The sequence below is a fragment of the Zonotrichia albicollis genome, chromosome 1 (assembly GCF_047830755.1).
Source record: "Zonotrichia albicollis isolate bZonAlb1 chromosome 1, bZonAlb1.hap1, whole genome shotgun sequence".
NCBI lineage: Eukaryota > Metazoa > Chordata > Aves > Passeriformes > Passerellidae > Zonotrichia > Zonotrichia albicollis.
The window spans coordinates 25,882,879-25,902,915 of NC_133819.1; the positions used below are offsets into that span (position 1 = coordinate 25,882,879).

At 36.1% G+C, this 20,037-nt stretch overlaps 1 protein-coding gene across 1 annotated transcript in view; it reads right to left on the reverse strand.

Moving 5' to 3' along the window:
- Nucleotides 1-20,037, reverse strand: part of COL28A1 (collagen type XXVIII alpha 1 chain) — a 59,531-nt gene that overhangs the window by 20,705 nt on the left and 18,789 nt on the right. Inside the window, exons 13-25 of the mRNA XM_005480804.4 lie at nucleotides 19,781-19,849; nucleotides 18,217-18,285; nucleotides 17,211-17,279; nucleotides 16,382-16,450; nucleotides 15,794-15,862; nucleotides 14,397-14,465; nucleotides 13,366-13,437; nucleotides 11,422-11,490; nucleotides 10,786-10,857; nucleotides 10,143-10,211; nucleotides 7,306-7,374; nucleotides 3,453-3,524; nucleotides 1,303-1,371 (exon numbers count right to left, since the gene is read on the reverse strand). Coding sequence (XP_005480861.2) covers nucleotides 1,303-1,371; nucleotides 3,453-3,524; nucleotides 7,306-7,374; nucleotides 10,143-10,211; nucleotides 10,786-10,857; nucleotides 11,422-11,490; nucleotides 13,366-13,437; nucleotides 14,397-14,465; nucleotides 15,794-15,862; nucleotides 16,382-16,450; nucleotides 17,211-17,279; nucleotides 18,217-18,285; nucleotides 19,781-19,849 — 906 coding nt within the window. The remainder of the gene's footprint in view (nucleotides 1-1,302; nucleotides 1,372-3,452; nucleotides 3,525-7,305; nucleotides 7,375-10,142; nucleotides 10,212-10,785; nucleotides 10,858-11,421; nucleotides 11,491-13,365; nucleotides 13,438-14,396; nucleotides 14,466-15,793; nucleotides 15,863-16,381; nucleotides 16,451-17,210; nucleotides 17,280-18,216; nucleotides 18,286-19,780; nucleotides 19,850-20,037) is intronic.

Below are 20,037 nucleotides of genomic sequence, written 5' to 3' on the forward strand. Positions count from 1 at the left end.
TTATCAATATCTGCCTTGATAATTTCATACAAGATTCTAGGATTTTAATGAAATGTTCTTCTGTAGTATCAAGAATCATGTACTATAAGACTACATAATAGCAAGTCTGATATTTCTGTTTGGAAAGATACAGTCTCATACAGAAAAATCTAACTAGTTTAGCCATTTTTTGTAAATTTATATTGAATAACATAATTGAAATCACTTTTAGTTCTTGCATTACTTGATGTGAAATGCCTTGTACTGACAGGCATTAATTCAAAAGAGAAGCATAAAGCCAAGTTTCCCAGATCCCAATGCCATTGGGACCATCCTGTGGTAATTCTAGTCATTCTAAGAATGAATGTCCTTCAATTTTTCCTTTATTGTGGATGTTTTTGAGAGTTTTGATGTTTTGAGAGTTTTAATTTATATTAAAAACTTTTTTATATTAAAAAAGTTAATTATTGCAGTTTATTTTAAAAGTAAATTCTCCTATTCAGAGAACTGAAGTTGAAAGTTCTTTCTGTTTGGGAGAAAAACTTCTTTGGGCAATATTTCTTTTGCTTCCTTCTGCAACAGGTTGCCTGTTTCTTGTTTCACATATGCAATGAGGAAATCATTAATAAAACCACTCTGGGATATTTTTAAGCAATTTGTTGCATGACTCTAGTCTTAAGTTTCTTTTCCCAACTTTTTATAACATAACAATTACTATGCTATGTGATTTTTTTAGGTGAGTTACATACTGCTTATAGTTTAACAAGACTTTAGCTATTCTGTGCCTTATGGAAAACCTTGGAAGAGTTTCAGTGTTGTACTTCAAATACCTTTATCAGTTTTTTTGTTTGTTTGGGATTTTTTGTGAGTTTTGTCTCTAAACAAAAAACCAAATTATTTTAGATAAAGGTTTATGCTCTTCTCTTAGGAATCCAACTTAAAAGACATCTCAGTACATCCATGTAACCCTTAACTCATATTTTGGCCTCATCCCTCACACTTCTGCCAGAGAAAGGAAGGGCATAATTACTAGGCAATACTGTGCTTGTGTTGGATCCTGACTTCCACCAGCATCTAGAAGCTTCCTGGGCTTTGGATGTATGGAAAACCTGCCAATTTGTATCCAGTCTGAGGATAAAGTGAGAACTAGTTTCTGTCACATCAGAAAAGACTATCACAAGCTTTTCTTCTAACAGAAATGAAAAGTGGGAGATGAGAATGCAGCATTTTGTCATATATTTGTCATTCTTGTCCAATGCATTTTTTGGAAGATGTCTACCTTGTTTACAAGTCAGGTGCATTGGTCTACCATTGTACAAATACCTTTGGTCCAGCATCTCCCACGCCTTTGGGTCCTTCTGGTCCTGCAGGGCCTGCTGGTCCTGGAGGTCCCTGGAACAGCAGAGAAATAAAACATGGGTCAGTAGTTGTCTTAAGGTACTTGTGTTTTTCAACAAAGAAGATAATTTCTTCACATTTCTTTTTAGGGAAACCTAAAAAGACTCAGATTGGTGGAAAAAACTACAACTCTTGAATTAACAACATCATCCTCAGCTCAAGGAAAACAGTGAGAAAGCAGACATTGCTCCATGATTCATATGCTGCATTAGACAATTGAAATGCCAGAGCTAACTGATCTAAATTTAGCAGTTAGGTAACCTAAAATATTTGTGTGTACTTGTGTTTGGTAGTCTCTTCTCCTGACCTCCCTGCTCAATTCATCTGCCCCTTCAGCTGCCTTTCAGACTGCTGGAGGCATTCCCAGGCTCACTTTCAGCATTCATAGGGCAGATGGCTTTGACCCACCCTCCCGGGGCCTTTCTGGGTCGCTGCGACCCCGAGATTGTTAAAAGTCTCTTTTCCCAGCCCGGGTGCTTGAAGAAGGAGTCAGAGTTCTTCAGCTCTCGGTCTCAAGGTTGTTTATTGCGTCTTATCTATAAAAAATTTTCTCCTGCCCTGCCGAGGTCCACCCAGCAGGACAGTTCCAGGCACACTGCCTGCCCCCGGGGTAGTGTTATGTCTTAATAATAAAAACTACATATCCAATGTTTACAATTATGTTCCAATACCTATCACCTACGTTAGACAGTGAGCTTCTACTCTAGCCCAATCTGTAAGTGCCAACATCACAGCAGAAGATGGAGGCCAAGAAGAAGGAAAAAGGCTGGACACACCCAGTTCCCTCCATCTTGCTCCTGAACTCCCATACCAAAAACCCTAAAATCTACTTTTCTGCCCCATGATAACTTCACTAATATTCTTAAACTGTTGTGGCTTGCTGATCTTCATATAAGGTTGGTAATTTGCTCCACAGGTCATAATCAAAACCACAGGTGTTTTGGGCTCCATGCCAGGGCTTCTGGACAGCCAGAGGGATTTTCTGGGTTCCCACACCACCCTGCTACCTACTTAGCCACATAAATCCTGTCCATGTCTGACAGTGCTTTATGAAGTTGGTCTTTCCAGCTCATGGGTCACAGAATGGCAGGGGAAAGATGTTACCATGAGACAGCACAACAGAACCATTGCACATTACACAAAAACATGAAATGTGTCAGGTACATGGCATTACACCAGGAGTTCTGAGTGAATGCCTCATGTAATAATTCTGATCCCAAAGGACCTTCTCAGCATCAGTTTGAATGATAGGAAATTGGAGCTGAGTAGGAATTTGGAAGCACTCAGATCCCACCTCAGTGCATTTAGGAGTGCTTGGGATGGTTGTAGTTTGAAATAAAGCTGGATTAGACACATAAAGAAAATAGTGCTAGTGGAAGTTGACATGTGGTAGTTGAAGGACAGCAACAGTATTTCCACTTTCTAGTGGAAAAGAGAGAGGCTGGTCAAACATGTCTATGTGGTTTTGGGTATCTGAAATTTAGGATGATATGTCCTTGTAATAGGATGTGCCTGCTGAAAAACTCAGATATTAATTCCTTCTGAAGCCAAGCATCAGAAAAGCAAGAGGTGAAAAAATCTTCAAATTAGAGGATTTAACTCCCCAGTATGTTAAAAAAACAGCTGAAAATCCAAGGAACTGGAACTGCAAAATTTGGTCAAGCAGATGGTATTAGAAAACTTGATCAGTGAAGAGTAAAGAAAAGGGAGGCAGAAAAAATAATTCAAAACAGTGCTTATATTTAAACATGAATGAGCAGCCATAAAGATTTTTATGGAATTACATGGTATCCCTTTCATGACAATGAAATGAGAACCATTTATATCCAGTTCCAACTACTTGTACAGCTGCTGTTGTATCCAGTAAAGGGCTTCAAAATATCCACGATACATTTAAATTAGCTAAAGGATGATTAACTGCACTTAGTTAGGTAACTAAATCTAAGCAACTAAATACTGTGCTATCACATAGTAACTTTGATGGGGTTTTTTTTGTTTTTTTTTTTTTTTTGTTTGTTTGGTTGGTTTGGGTTTTTTTTTTTGCACACAAAGTACAGAATGAAAACTCTACTTACAGCTTCACCTTTGTCACCTTTGTCAGCTTTTGGTCCTTCAGGTCCAGGTGGTCCAGGAAGTCCTCGGTGCCCCTAAGCACAAAACAGGAAGTCAGAAATCGTGCCACTACCTGGACTATCACAGTATAAAGAATATTAACAAATATGTAAGAAAGCTGTTTAAAATCTTTTTGGAAACACAGAATACCAGTTACCAGCTCTTAAAATTTGTTCACAAAGTTCAGGAATTGCTATGCTTTTTTTATTGTGGTTTCAATTGAATTAATTAAAAATTTAGAAGAATAAGAATTCTTATCAGGAAGTTGTTAATTTCTGGATTTGTTGTTGCAGAGAGAAATGTCCAGAGCATTGACTTTGTATTCAGCCCATACAAAGTTAAATTTATTTTCAAAAACAAACTTTTATCAGTTTAGGGGTAAGTTTGAGCAACAAGAACTGAATTCAGAATACTGAAACATGATATGCCAGCCTTAAGTTATATGTGCACATTTTGCACTTCCAAGTAATCACATTGGTTCTCTCATACAGTAAAGCAAAACTTCATTCTGTAAGTGAAAGTAGGAAAAGAAAGAAATACAACAGTTATAAGAAAAAGAGCAGTCTAAAATGCTCTCTTATCAAGAGACAATCACTCCTTCTGTTGACCCTTCCACCGACTCCCACTAAAGGTTTGTGCATCTGCAAAACCTCAATGCTTCCTTTCATGGCCAGACAAGAAGCAAATAGCAAACTTTTCCTCTTTCCTCACTCCAGTGAGAGTTTTCCTGACTTTTTTTTGAGAAAATTAGCTGAGTTTGAAATAGACTGTTCACAGAACCCAGGAAGAAAACATGTTGCTTTGAAGCATCTCTGAGGGTATGCAGCAGGTCTGTACTGTAGATGCTCACGTGAGAGCACCAGCAATGGGAAATCCTCATGGATGAGCGTAGGTCCCTCTGAGCACAGTATGGATATTGTGGCTGTACAGAGAGAACTGCACACCCTTCGCTCTGTCCCACAGAACCAAGAAATGTCGATACACTCTATGAAAGAGAGCTGCAGAGAGCTGTCAACAACTTCTTGAGTGTTGTTGATGTACATAGGTACAACATATCCTCAAGAATAATTACACACAAATATGCGAATGTTTCCCTGTCTACTCCAGTAAAAGGAAATAACAAGGAAAATGAAACTACAAGGGACAGGAAACCGTTCTTTCATTGTGCATTGTGCCTGTAAATTTCTACAATAATATAATACTTCAAGAAATCAAGAAGAGAGACCAGTTCGCAGCTCAGACCTCAGCACGTGGTCTGTCTGAATACAATGTCCATGTCTGGACAACAAACCAGCTTGTATTTTAGTAGGGTATACAGCTAAAACAAACTTTTGGCCAAAATCTCCTGTCCCATGAATGTCTCTACCATAGACACAAATAATGTATTCTTATTAACCAATTTAGTCCTATCAGAAAAATCGAAGACGTGTTTTAAGTTATACATCATAGGTTTAGGCTAGCAGGTAGGTAAATGAAGAAAGACAAGGTAGACTCAATCTTCTGGGTAAGATGAAACCCTGAAATTACTTTAGATGAAATATAGATAGTGATCCAAGCATGCCTTATGCCTAAGTAAATTTTATAAAGTAGGTCTTTCCTGTATGAATCACGTCCATTCTTGAACCCAATGGGAGAGTTTCACTGAGAGACTTTAAACAGATGTTGACCACCAGATTCAAACTGTGTCAGCTCTTGAAGATGTCTCTTCATGTCTCCTAATTTTCAAATGATGGAATTTTGATTCACGTCTGTAAAAATTTAAACTACCAGCATGCTTCTAGATCATAAATAGCTTTATAATGGAAATTCAATTTCACCTCTTCCTGATTCTTAATATTCATAGATCTTAAACTGTGAATAAAATAAGAAATGTTTCAGAAATGTTTGATAACATTTTTATTTAACAAGAAAGGAAAACATAAATCATGGGTTCATATCTGGTTTTGTTTCTAATCTCACTACAGTAAAAAACAGCCAAACAGATGTTTTCATTTAATCCCAGCAGGCCACTGTAAATACCAAATACATACTAACACATTCTCTTCTGTGAGAATTGGGATTTTGTCATGTGTCTGGGCTAGCTATTAGTAGCATAACCATAAATGCTATAAATCTACTTAGGTCAAATCTACAGCCAAATATTATACAAGAAACAGTTCTCCAGTCCAGATTATTTTGTTGGGGCTTTTTAAACAGTCACACAAGGAATGGCCTAGAAGCAATTCTGGGATTACTGCTTCCCACAGTTTTGTGGTGTCTGGAAGAGAAAATCACAGTGACTCACTCTAAGTCAGTGCACTGGTAAGAGAGTAAATGTCCCTGGTGCCACAGACAGTCTGCTAAATGAATTCATCTGCTTTTCCAGCCTTTCCAGGCCAGGTTCTAAAGTGTAGCAGTGTGGTAAAATGAATGGTGTTTGCTGCTTCCTTCCTTGAAAGCATCTTCTGAGAAAGCCACTTGGGCAAGTACAGTCACTCAATCCACACTCACACCACAGCTAGGTCAGCCAAGAAAGAGGGAAAGGGTCTCTGTGTAGAGCTCCAGCAAGGTTTATTGCAGAGTCAAGCCAAAGGAGTCCAGGGACAAAAGGTAAACAAACAGGCCAGGATCCTGGGTTATGTATGGAGTCACAGCCAATCATTTGGGGGCACAGGGGTAGTACAAAGGGCAGGGTAAAAGGCAATGACCTATGGGGAAAGGGCAGATTAACATAACACTGCAGAGCATCATGGGAGAAGCCCCCTTCGACTCTCCCTCAGGAGTGAGGCATTCTCCAAGGCAGTGGTAAATTTTTCTGGGGAAATGTTCTAGAAGTTTCCCTAATAGGACAGGGCCTCCACACTAAAGCAGTTTTCCAAAGTAATGATATGAAGATAGTTGCTTCTGCACTCTTTCAAAACAAAAACAAAAAATGTATATAAACATAAATCTTGCATCCATGGTGATTAAAAATGAAATTAAACAGCTATTATAATCAAAACCGAATTGATTAAGGATACGACTGCACAACTAAGTCATGTTCATCACTCCTTTTTATAAGAATAATAGAGTGAAGAAATGTCTATATTATAGACAAAGGAAATGTGGAGTTTTCAAAAATCAGAAATAAAAGTTTTTGAATGCTTCAATGTGCTATTCAGCATCCTCTGGTAGAGGTACTGGTAGAACTGTGTCAAGCCAGGAGTAAATACCACTACTGGTAAAACATTATCATGCAAAATCTATTGAATTAAGTGGCTTTACTTTGAGCTACATTGTGATAGGTTGGCATACACTAATTGATTTCTGAATTTGGGTCTATTCTCTATATTTCCACAAAGTGAAGTGATGGAATTGAGCAGAATATTTTATGTGCAGACATGGTAAAGGAAAAAAAAACTTTTCTGAAGAAGGTTCCCAATTTTAATCTGCAAGAAAGATCATAAGAATGGTACCTTTCCCTGAAATACTCCCTTATCAGAAGTGGCAGAAGTCTTAAAGAAAGTTGCAGCCCAGATCACAAGTGACAGAAGTACAATATGATATAAAGTGTGTTAGAGGGGAAGAGGTGAATTTGAAGAACTGTGTTCCTGATGAAGACTTCCTATGGGAAGTTGTAGGGTGAGGTACACTGGACTAGTTATCTATACAATTTTGTGTTTCTTCTTTGTAAAGATAAGTTTATTTTAAAAATAGATGTAACATGGAATGATGGAAAAGTTGAAGAATTAGTGAATTCCTTTACTTAAAAGGTTCAAGTGATGTCTATATTTTCACAGGAGTTTTGCATATGTCTCACACTTATTTACTTTCTATCTTTTGTCTAAAAACTCCTACCGTTGGTCCCATTATTGAATTTCCAGGAAGTCCATCATCTCCCGGTGGTCCCTGGTATCCTGGATCCCCCTATGCAAAAAGAAACAAATTCAGAATTATATTAACTATATTCAGTTTTAACTTCAAAAGTTTTACAGAGAAGAACAAGTATTCAGTTCTTTCTTGCAGAGACAATTTTTGAGCTAGGTAACATGAAACCAGCATTTCTAGAGGAAGGTTTCACTACCTTGATTCTGACCTCTTTCACACTTCTGCTTCTCCCCAGCTGTGTAAAAGAGTTTGTTCTACCTTGACAAATAACTTGATGGCTTTAGTTGTCAGATGAAGGTTGAATGTCATAATTCACTTTGAGAGGCCGGATGCACCTGGCTCCTGCCTGCTTTTGCCCACAAACAGGCTGCATAACCTTGTTTCTGTCAGAGCACAAAGAGAACAGCAAGGAAATTCAAAGACAAGTGCTGAGACAGAGTATGTTTAGCAAGCCTATAGGTGCAATGGCACAGCACTTCAAAATTGCAAGTTCCATAGCCTGAAGTCTCAGGGAGAAACTTGAGTTTTCCACAAATATTACACAGCTCAACTCTTTGGTAACAGCTCTGTCAGTGGCTTTCCGGGAAAGCAATCGGGCTTAGAACTCACATTCCTTATGTTAACCCTTCATGGAACAGAATTTGGCTCCTTCTGGTGTTTAAACTTTGGAAACAGATGTTTCACTCTACATTAAGGAACTTACTAAGAAAATCTAAAGTTGCAATGAAACACTTGCAATTTCTCAGTGAGAAGAGCATCCACTATTTCAGGAAACAATCACTAGGGAATGCAATGAAATGCTCTAATGCTCTAAACCACTGAGCAGCTGTAACCATGACAAAGAAATATTAGAAAAAACAGCGTTCTAATGTCACTGTCACCATATTAATAACGGCATAATGATTGTTAAGGGAAATAAAACTCCAATCCTCAAATGTGGGCGTAGCTTAAAAGAAATAAACTCCCAATGGACACAACCATGGCTACCCAGGAGGTAAGACCTCTATCAATCACTAATCACCATCTCAGATACTTAGAGATGTCCCCAAAAGACCTCAGACTCCCAGAAATAACTCCAAGCTTTGAGAAACATTCTCTGCATTAGAAATTTATCATGTCTGTCTTCTCAATTGCTGACACCAGTTATCATTGTACTTTCCACAGCTGAAAGATAAACCAGACCTGTGCAGTCTGTTACATTGTTGATCAAGTGTCCAAAACATAGTGGATATTTGTTTAAATCAAATAAGTTATGATGGAACTGAAGAGACAAACTTTTGGATATTTTTAAAAAATCAACTTGCATTTTATAATTACCCAAATGCTTGGGGTTTTTCCAGCAGCTACTGCCCTTATAAGCCCTGCTCTAAAATTTAGTGAAGAATTTCAAAAGACTCCTGCAGACTTCATTGATTTTGGATAATGACCCATCTGCTATGACAGTTGTATGAACTGCACTGAACAGAATAAAATCATAGGTAAAAAGACAAGGAACTCCACAAAATTATTTTTCAGCATGAATTTATTAATGAACAACCTTGATTCCCTTACTTGTCTATTTAAAAATGCCACAGTAACTGGGAAAACACAAAGAAAGGACATTTAATGAAACTTGTCCTCATACAAGTTGTGTCTTTTATCATGTCACCTGTATTCTCCTCACATAAAGTTTGTCACATTATTATGGCTTGAAACCAATATAGGAGATATGGGCATCTCACAATCTTCCTTTTTTCTTCTACATGATTATATTTTTACTCTAGGAATACCCTGAGCATTTTGCATTTTTGTCTTTTTTTCTCCTCCATGCACAAGCAAGTTCAAAACTCATAATATCCCTCTGTGATGTCCTATTGCCAGACTGTATATGTCAGATATATTGTATATACCATACTCTCCCTTGTACTTGTGAAGTGAGGCATATATATTTTTAAGGAAGAAGAAAAATGGGGATGATATTGCTTCAGAATGATACAATATGCATAATGATTCCCTGATTCTAAAAACTAACACCAAAGGTGAAAAATATCAACTCAATTTGAAGTTACGTGACATATTATAACAGGAATTATTTAAGTAACAAGAGTACTTTATTATTTAATTATCACTGAATTTTATAACAAGAATAATTTAAGTAACAAAAGTACTTTATTATTCAAATATCACTGAATTTTCAAATATTTTTAAAACCTTCAAAGTTAAGGTTTTTTTGCTGAATCCACTTATTTTACTCAAGAGGACAAGTCCCAGATATTTCAAGTCCATTTTTCCCATAGAGAAAATGAGATGGATGAAGCCCTAGCTATCTTGTACATGACATTTCATTTCAAGTAGGACATACAGGCCAGCTGTTCATTTGGAAGTGACATACAAACACTCATCTCAAAAAAACCCAGCATATAACACCTTAGAACTTTGCATAAACATATTCTGGCAGGAGTTTAATGCCATATTTTAAGAAGCAAAAAACATGGCAAATTTGGAAAAAAAACCAACTTCAAACTAATTAATTTCACAGGAGGGACCCAACCAAAGCAGAAATATAATACGTTTTTGGGTTTTTTTAAACAAATGGCTTCAGGAGGAAATCATTGTGTACCAAGTTCAGTATGCTGTTAAAGGTCCTGGCCTCTAACACCGACTGTTAATTTTTAATACTTTATAGCCCCTGTTTCTGAAATACAGTATTTTTGTTCTTACAACAAGGAATTTTAAGTTCCTTAAACCAGATTCTTTTAATTTTGACAGAAATGTACACTAGAAATTTCCAATCTGTGGTCTCTAAGAAATATGTATCAGATAGTCACCTTTGGTCCAGGAGGTCCCCAAACAGATTGTCCAGGTACACCAGGGGGTCCTGTCTCTCCACGATCACCCTGTTACACAATGGTATAATGCAGACTTAATAGAGAGTTTGACTTTCTGAACTAAAAATAACTACAATATAGATCTACCTGCAAAACAAACAATATTGTAAAAAATACTTAAATCAACATATTGTTCTTATGAAAGCTGGTCTAAATTTAATGTTTTAAATAACTATTGGTTGAACTGTGTATTTGAATTTTTTAAGTTTTAATTAATTTTTTGGTCTGGCTTACAATCCAGTGGAATAACAAGAACACATATTATTTAAATTTCCTTATAATACGTTCAGAGCAACACTTACAAAATATTACAACAGAAATACTCATGGTTAGAATCACTCAGACAACTTTAGTTTAGCTTACTAGTGCTCATGCATAACTATATATAATTATATCTTTAACTATTCTTTTTTTCCTTGAGACTACTGTGTCATTTAGGATAGATGATGGAAATATTTCTGCTTTCCCTTTGTTCTGTAAGTCTATAAGCATCAGATGCTTGAGAAATTTTTACACTGCATAAGCTTCATAGCTTTTTTAATAAAATGCAAAGAGAAGCATTACCATGGAAGAACAAGCTTACTTTTGGTCCAGCTGGGCCTATTAGTCCTTTAGGACCAATCATTCCTTTGGATCCTTTTTCTCCAGGGTCACCCTGAAGAAAACAAACTTTTTTTTCAGTCACAGTAAAGATTCATTCACAGCTGCAGCTACAGAAATACCCCAAACCACAACAACAATTATTAACCCATAGATACGTTTAGATGTTCCACCCCAAAGGAAATCTGCTCATTTCTAGAATGTGACCCAAATGTCTCAAATTATATGAAATGGGAGATAAAAGCTGTCTCTCTACTAATACATATTTCCAGACTTTTAATTTCATATAAAGATATCTAACTATTCTTCTAATTTCTCTAAGTTTCTCTCTCTCTATCAACACACTAAGCTAATCTGTCAGTTCTGAACTTTAATGAAAATTCTGTACTGAATTTTTAGGAAATCTCTACTGCCCTATTAACTTTAGTCTCTGTGTTTAGGGTCTGGTTTTGCTGCACTTGTTCAGGCTACACTACACATTGCTCTCTCTCTTCAATCCTTCTAAATCATCCGTTAAAATAGAATTGATACTTATGATATAATGAATGAAAAAGTAGGTCAGAATCCAAACTCTTACAAAAGTCTGTAGTATTTCCCCAGCATGCACATCAAGTCATACCTTTTGACCTAAAAGTCCTTTGCCAGGGGGTCCTTGTGGGCCTCTTGGACCTTCTTCTCCCTTTTCCCCCTAACAGAGATTAAATTATTAATTACTTTTCATGTAGTTAATTTTACTGATAGACTTATGAGAAACAATGCTTGCATAAATACTTTCGCCAAAAATGTCAGTAAATATCTGGTTATTTTTTTTCCTCCAAAGAATAAAGTATTCTGTCTCTTAAAGCCTTGCAATCTCCTACATTCATAGTCCTTATTTTCACAGACATGTGTAATAGTGTCATTTGCAACTACATCAATCTTTTGTAGGAAGGATTCCATGCATATACTTATAAGAGGAAGAGAAATGCTTGCAAACTTAACAGAAAATGTCTTGATGGAGCAATTCTGAGAAGCAATTTTAGACCAATGTATAGCCAGTGGCCAATACAGGCTGAAAATATTTGCCAGGAACATTACATTAAATAACTCAAATATAGCCCACACAAAACATTCTATTAAGGAACATTACCTACAAAACATTTATGCATAATACAAGCCAGATTAGTATATAGGCATACCTGTAGGTAATTTAGAGAGTGAAAGGTAGATTAAAATGAGGTTAAAATCCATTTCTGATTTGAACTGTTGATGAAAGGGATATTACAGAGCCTGTTGTTGATAGGCATCAGTCTGGATCCCACTATGGTGAGACACCTGCAAATAACTGCTGTAATATCACCATGCTACTTACTGCAGGCATCCAGCTGTTCTGTGCACTGCCCTGAATACCCAGGGTAGCTGCTCAGTTCTACTATTTTTACCTTCAATGGCTTGCAACAAGAAAGGTGACAACAGAATTAATCATCAGACTAAAGGCAATATGCAAGAGAAAAGACCAAAAACCCAGCCTGAACATCTGTAACTCTAACCCAACATTTACTCTTAATGCTGATGCACTTCTGATACACTGGAATCTTACTTTTTGAGCAGGGGATGATACAAATTTAAAAAATATAATTAAGTATCACCAGAAATGCTAATTATTTTCTCACAGTGGAAGGCTTACCACTTCAGGCTAGAGCTTGTCTGACTGGTATTGCACTTTTAGGTGACCAAAATGTGAAGTTGCATTCTTAATAGTAATATTTATTACTATTCAAATATTTTCTGATTTAAAGCCCGCAGTCAAAAATGCTGATTTTCTTACTCCAAATTATGCTTAGTTTATCAATTCTACATGTCAGCCAGCTGCTACCCTCTTGAAAGAGTTGCACAGTAGCTGTATGGAGGCACCTGGAATCTCAGCAGCAGTCAAAAATGCAAAGCACTGACTTTTGCCTACTCAGTGGCTCATTCATTTGATAAAGAGTACAATTAAAAGCTTTAATTTAATTTTCTCTAAAATTACTATTTTGGCCACTCTGCTTTGCACCCCTCTAAATTACTGTCCACCATTTTGAAATGTATGCTTCTTTTTCCAAATGTGGTGGAGTTTCTCCGAGATCCTCAGAGTTTCCCTTGAGAACAAAGAGCCCTGGGTTCAGCTGTTTGTGCAGGGTCCTGCACCACAGCTGGCAGCTTGCAGCCACAGCTCAGCACCTGTGAGATGCCCTAAGTCCCACGGGTGCAGCATTACTCCTCAGTCAGGAAAGACCTGAGCAGACCACGAGGAACAGGCTAAAGCCATGAGCTGTCTGCTCTCCAAGGAGATTGTGACATGTGACAGTAGTTAGTTACCCACAAAAGCCAGGGCTGCTTGCCTGCAGCTCAGTTGCTCATTCATCTGGTAACCACTGTAAGTAGAGTTTGTTGGACATATCTCACCCAGTTCCTTATCCCTGGCAAAAGTATTGGCATATGCTTTCCTCAAGGGTGAACTCCACTGCAAACCTGCAAATATTCTGTTCTTCCTTCATCACCCTTTTAGTACACCTTTTACATGTGGTAAAATATATTTCCTTACCTTGTTCCCTGTCAATCCTTTCTCTCCCTTCACCCCCTTCTCTCCTGGGGTTCCTGGAAGACCTGTAGCTCCCTTAAAGAAGAAAAAATTGTTACATCTGCATATTTTAAAAAATCATTTATTCTGTAAAATGGATTCAACAGTTTGTGAAAATATTAATTAAAGATAAATAGCATTTTTCCTCAAATAAAGGTTGTTATTTCCAGTAAGTTAAATACTATATAGACACACTAATTTTTAATACCCAATAAGTAAGTATTTGAAATTTCTCTCCAAGTTCCCCACCTATTTCATAAATCTTGGACTTGTATTAAATAAATTTGTATTTATTCAGTGAATAAAACCATGACTGAATGCTGTTTGTTAGTCTGTGCACAATAACAATGTTATATGAACATAATTCACTTGCTAAGTCAAAAATCTGGGACTTAAAGGATGATTAACCAAAAATGTCCAATAATTGACTGGACACTAACCCCTCATCATTTATACAAATTTACCCAGGCATTACTTTTAACATTTACCAGAAGGAGTTGAAAGAATTCATAAGAAGCAGTCCTGTCAAGCATTTCTTTAATGATCCAAGGAAAAAATCATTAAAAATAAGATGTATGTGCCACCTTACCTGATTTTGGAAGCCCTACTTAAGTCATTAAAGATATGGTTAACAGTCTCCAAAATGGCATCTGAAGCCAAAGCTTTGTTTTTTGCAACACTTCCAACACACAGGCAGTAACACTGACAACGCTGTTGACACAGACTGGCTTTTTTTTCCCATCAGAAAAAACAGGGGGACAGAGTTAGCAACCTTTCTAACAGGCCCTGGAAAGACCCCACTAATTTAGAAAAGTTTAGGGGGAAACTTTGTTCCAGTTATGGTAGTGGCAATGCTTTTACAACCCTCACTGAAATTCCTTCTTATTTTGACCACAGTTCATTTATACCAAAAAATCTTCTACTTGGTTTATCAGCAATTAGTGGAAGAATTAAAAGACCATGTAAAGAACAATTAAAAATAAAAGCAGGCTCACTTTAATTCCCGATGAGCTAATTCCTGGAAGTCCTGGTTCTCCTTTTTGTCCAGCTGTACCTGGTTCACCCTAGCAACAAAAAGTCTTTAGTTTAATAGAGAAACACACTTTGGCTTCATTGACTTTTGCACAATTTAATTAGCTGCTTACTGAGAGAGGAGGATGTGGTGACATTCTACAGTTCTATGATCCTAAGTGGTCAAGATTTCAACTGGAAAATAATGTTCTTTAAAATCCTCTGTAACTTGTAGGACTGCATCTATTTTATTTAACCCTGCTGTGGGCAGAAAGTCGAAGTGAATCACTCCAACTTTATTCCTTATGCTTCAAAGCATTTTATTTTTTACTTTACAGGACTACCTCAAAAACTCCTTGGTCCCTGAATGAAAAATTAGTCCAAATAAAGAAAAATCAGAGGTCCTGCTTAAGCGAAAGTTTTAGCCTTCTAATTCTTTCCTCCTGTAGTTCTAAAACAGTTAAAGAGATAGGAATTCCATTTTTCAATTTTGCTTTATCACCTGAAGAGAACTGGCCTACCACATAACATGTTTCACAGGTGCCTATTTTTCTCTACATTAATATTAAATATTGCTACTTTAACTGCTGCTTACATCTCAAAATTATACCCAGAATAAAATTACTGGTTTTCTCATGCTTTTTCTACACTGACTAATATCTTCCCTTTAAAAATCAAGGTGATTACTAAGAACACTCCTGATTTACAGTTCATCAGTTCATTCCATTTGGTCTTGTCATATTTCAGCAATTCCCCTTTCCTCGTCTGACAGTGTTCACCTGACACTGTACCACTAGAGGCCTGGGCTTTCACAGCAATAATTGTTTTCCTCACTTTTGTGTTCTCTTCCAGCTTTCCCTCCTTCTGCAGTGCAGGGTCAGCTAGGTACACTTTATTTCTTTTTTCTGTCCCAGTCTTTCTGTCTTTGGTTTTGTTTCTTTCTTACGTCAACCATCGAAGGCTGAAGGCCAGGCTGAAGGTGTGGTGGAATTAGCCTGAAGTCTCGAAACCATCAGTGAACTAAAGCTAAACTGGTAAAATGATTTACTTGAACACAGCCTATATGTGGCACCAAACTCATTGGACACAAAGATGTCTGAAATATCCTCTTCTTAAAAATATGTGTTGCTTTAGAAACAGAAATTCATTTTCACAAAGGCTAAGGGCTAATTCTAAGCAGGTAGAAGCCATATATTCCATTTGGAGAAGATCTTGATAACATGGATGGCTTTCTTTCTAAGATTCAAAAGGAATTATTATCTCCCAGAAAGTTACATTTTCTTCTCATCAAACACATTTCCAGGCTTTTTGAAAAGACTGGAAAAGATAAATACTGTTTTGTGACAGCGCTGCTTTTAAAAAACAATGTCTGAACCATTACCTTTGGTCCTGGCCAACCAGAACCTCGAGAGCCTTTTGCCCCAGGGTTTCCTGGTGGACCCTGTGCACCCTATAAAGCAAAATAAGTGAATTTTAGTGCATTACACTCTTCCACATCTGAAAATCACCGCAAGCCCATCTTTCAGTTAATAACAATTTTATCTTATCTTTATAAGAAATCTTCCTTCCAAAATTAACAGAACCAAGAAGATCTTTTGGAATGTTTCAGTTTATCAACTGCTAAAGGGTGTGTTCAAGTTACAAAGGACTTGACATTCAGAATTGATAGGTACTTAGCCTTGTAAAATTCTTATGTATATCACTGCCAAAGCAATGCTATCTGATTTACCTCCTATGCAAATTATTATGCAGATTAGACCAAATTTACATTTGCTTGATTCTAAGACCATTCAAATCAGCCAAAATCAGTTGTATTTACAAGCTTTGCTTAAAAATTAGTTTGATACTTTTGAAAATAATAAATCACGATGAGATTTTTAATGTCTTTACATTAAAATAAGAGCTCTGATAAAATATAAAATGAAAACTTTATGCCAATGCTCATTACATGTCCAAAATGTAGACTTACCTGCCTTCCTTGATGGCTTGGTCCTGGTGGTCCTGGTGGGCCCTGTGGTCCTACCTGGCCTTGGTCACCCTATAGAAAAGGTATTCCCAAAAACTGAATTCAATAGTCCATGCTATCTGATTAACATATTTAAACCAAACACAGAGTAGCAGGATTCAAGCTGTATTAAGTCTGCTGCTTCTATCTGAATTAAATGGAACTCTGGAATTCTGCCTATGAAAACTGATCTAACAAAAATAGTACCCCTTCTTCCCTACAAACTCTATCTTGTTTATAACATTAGATGACCACACCTGTAATTTTATTATTAGAAGGATCCATAGCTCATCTTTACATACTGAGATCAATTTTAAAGATTTTCTTGCACAGAAATATAGACAGCTTCTTGCACAACACTCAGAAGAAAAACTCACAAATGTAAACACAGCAGCTGCAGAGTATACCAAAAACCTAAAAATATCAGTGTTTCTTTGCCTGTTCCAGGCCCGTTAGATTAGATGACTCAGGGATTTTTGCATTTTAAAATATTTATTTAAAAATTAAAATATTTTAACTAGAATATTTCTGAAATTATTTTAGGAGGAAAAACAAAGTACATTTCTTCACTCATACTCCCAGCTGCATAGAATAGAGTCATTAGTGCCCTAATTTGACATTAACAGGCTCAGCTACTTGCATTGATGGAGCTGCATGGAACAGTGTAATATAGCTGCTCAGATTCAGGTAAAATATACCTTTGTATAGTTGTGATATTGTAAAAACTTAATCATAATTTAACTATAAATATAATTGATTATACATACAATTATAAATATACTCTATGCCTCACCTTGTCACCTTTGACTTGGTCACCTTTTGGTCCAGCAGGACCACGGGCACCGTCAGAGCCTTTTTCACCCTAGAAATCGATGATAGTTTTGAAACTTTTACTTAGGAACTTATAAAGAACACTGTCTTAGACAAACAGGTCATCACAATGTGGATAATGAGGAAAAATGCATTCCTTTACAAACAAACTAGAAAAATAATAAGTGGAATTAACAAATCAGAGAAAAGAAATTGGTTACAAATCATAACATACTTCATCTGCACTCATATTTTTGAACATAGGACTTCAAAAGGAGAAAATTAAATACTAGGAGGAAGGAAGTTACATTTTGAAAACATGACAATATGCTCACTAGTCCAAGAGATCAGTTCAGGCTGAATGCAAGGAAGTGACTGATGCCATTTCCATAAAAGGAAGAAAAACCTCGGTTTAGTAATTGAAGGCTCTAGAGAATCTTGAAGCCAATAAAACAGAGGGATATATTTTGATGAGAAACCCAGTTATGATTTATTCATATATTTTGTTTGTACAATTATTGTTTGTACATTTTTTTAAGAAGTTGACATGTATTAACCTAGCAAGCGCCCTAAATGTGATAACTGTCCACAGAGACTCATATAACTCATCGTTCAGTTTCCCAAAATGGTAAGGCAAAATGAAAGCAGTTGCTGAATATCTTCTTCCAATACAGAACATAAATAGCTCAGTAGTTTTCTGGAAGACAGTTTGTCTCACTAAGGCTATCAAAAGAAGTTCTCTTATTAAACACATAAATAAGAGAATCATTAACTTACTACTGATAGAGGGGAACTGTACAAATTTTTTTGTAATTACCTGGATAGAATTTCTGAAATCAGTGGGATATTCTGGGAGCACAGTGATTCAGAAATCCAAGATCCATCATCCAGAATTTTATACCAATGGAACTATCAGTGGCCTCAAATAATTTAGACACTACTTTAAATTTGGTCCACAATGTTAAAGAAAGTAATTTCCATAAAACTACCTTATCTCCTGGAATGCCCTGTCCTGTCGAACCTTTTTCACCTGGTGAACCAGGAGGGCCAGGTGGTCCCTGAAAGAAAAGCAAATATATATTCAAACTATACCAGGCTGTTCAATTTTTTATAGAAATTTTATGTAATTTACTAGTACAAGATTTTGCAACACTTATGAAACTGGTAAGTGAAAATGCTTCCACAATATCTGAGTGAGCCCCAGCAATTAAAATGAACTGTAGCAACCATTAGTTGGGTCATTTGGAATAGAATAAGACAATGCTGAATTCATGTGAATTACATAATTAATATAGAAAGAGTGTATTCTTACAACTCAAATGCATCTGCAGATTTATTTATAAAAGGATTAGTATTACAGTGAAATGTATTCACTATAATTTCACATGATTTCATTATTTTCACAATGAAAATCATCAATTTGAACATTTTTTTTGTACATAATGACAGGTTATATAGGCAACACTAGAGAATGTTAATTTTGATTTAAACAAATACAGAAATAAGTATTTTTCTAACACTTTCTGTCCTCTTGCAAAACTCAGCTAACTTTCAGTTTTTAAAGCTAGTAACTATTTTTTAAGGATAACCTTGATTAAACAAAAAGTTTTCCACATATTTTTGTGAGAAAAATAATCTTTCACAAATGAAAGTAACTTTCAAAAATACTAGAATTAATCTAACACCCATCTACATTTGTGGCTTCATATGAATGAGAAAACCATACATCTTTTACATTTAAGTAAGAAAAGGCAGCCATTGAGTATTAAATAAAGAGCTTGCCAAAATTCTGTAATTCAGAGAATAAAAATATAATTAAAAGCATGCAATTTGGGTCCTTGTTCTTGATGGGATCCAAATTACACATAAGAGTTGAGGGATGTTTCATCTCTTTTATTTTCAACTTCTTAAAATTTTGATGTAGACAATTTTTAAAGAGTATCATCAGCTTAAACAAGTAGAAGTGTATATATATATATATATATATGTGTGTGTGTATGTATATATATATATATATGCATATATTAAAAAAAAAAAATTTCCCAAAACTGACTTGGATGTGTGTCGCTACAGGACACGAAAGGACACAAGCACACTACTGTTCTCAAGGTGAAGGGAAAAAAGGGAAGTTTTATTTTCTGACTCCAATATTTATAGTTTTACAAAAGTGACAGTGGATTGGAAGGTGACAGTGACACCTCTCTAATGACACTGGTTAAATTAACAGTTTATTAACTCTCTCTTCTTCTATAAAGGAATGCAAAACAATTAGTTATTTACAGAAAGTGTGTGAGAAAGTTTATTACAAGAATGTCAACATCAGAAGGCTTAGAAAATCTTAAAAAAATAGAGTGACAGATGTGGTTTTATTCGCCTGCTTGGACAAGCCACATGCAGCTGCTGATGTATTGGGCTGGAATAGCTTGTGCTGCTCCAGACTAAGTACAAGGTAGTTATGGAATCAGTAGCCAATACAACTACTGACAGTCAATGACACTCACTAAGGCTTATTTTGTTGCATTTAAATTCTCAATGCATATATCACTGACTTACAGGTAATCCTGGCTCACCAATTCCAGGAGGTCCTTGCAATCCAACTCTACCTTCTCGACCTTCAGCACCCTTGTGAAAAAGAAAATTAGAAAGTTCAATCCCAATTCAACTTGGTACTTTTGAAGAGCATGACATTTATATATAGGTGATTTAATGGCATCACCACAAAGGCTTGAAATCTAACATGCAACTTCTCCTAAAGGAAAAAGACCCATACATGAAGTTCTAGAAATATTTGAAAGTACCTTTCTATTAAT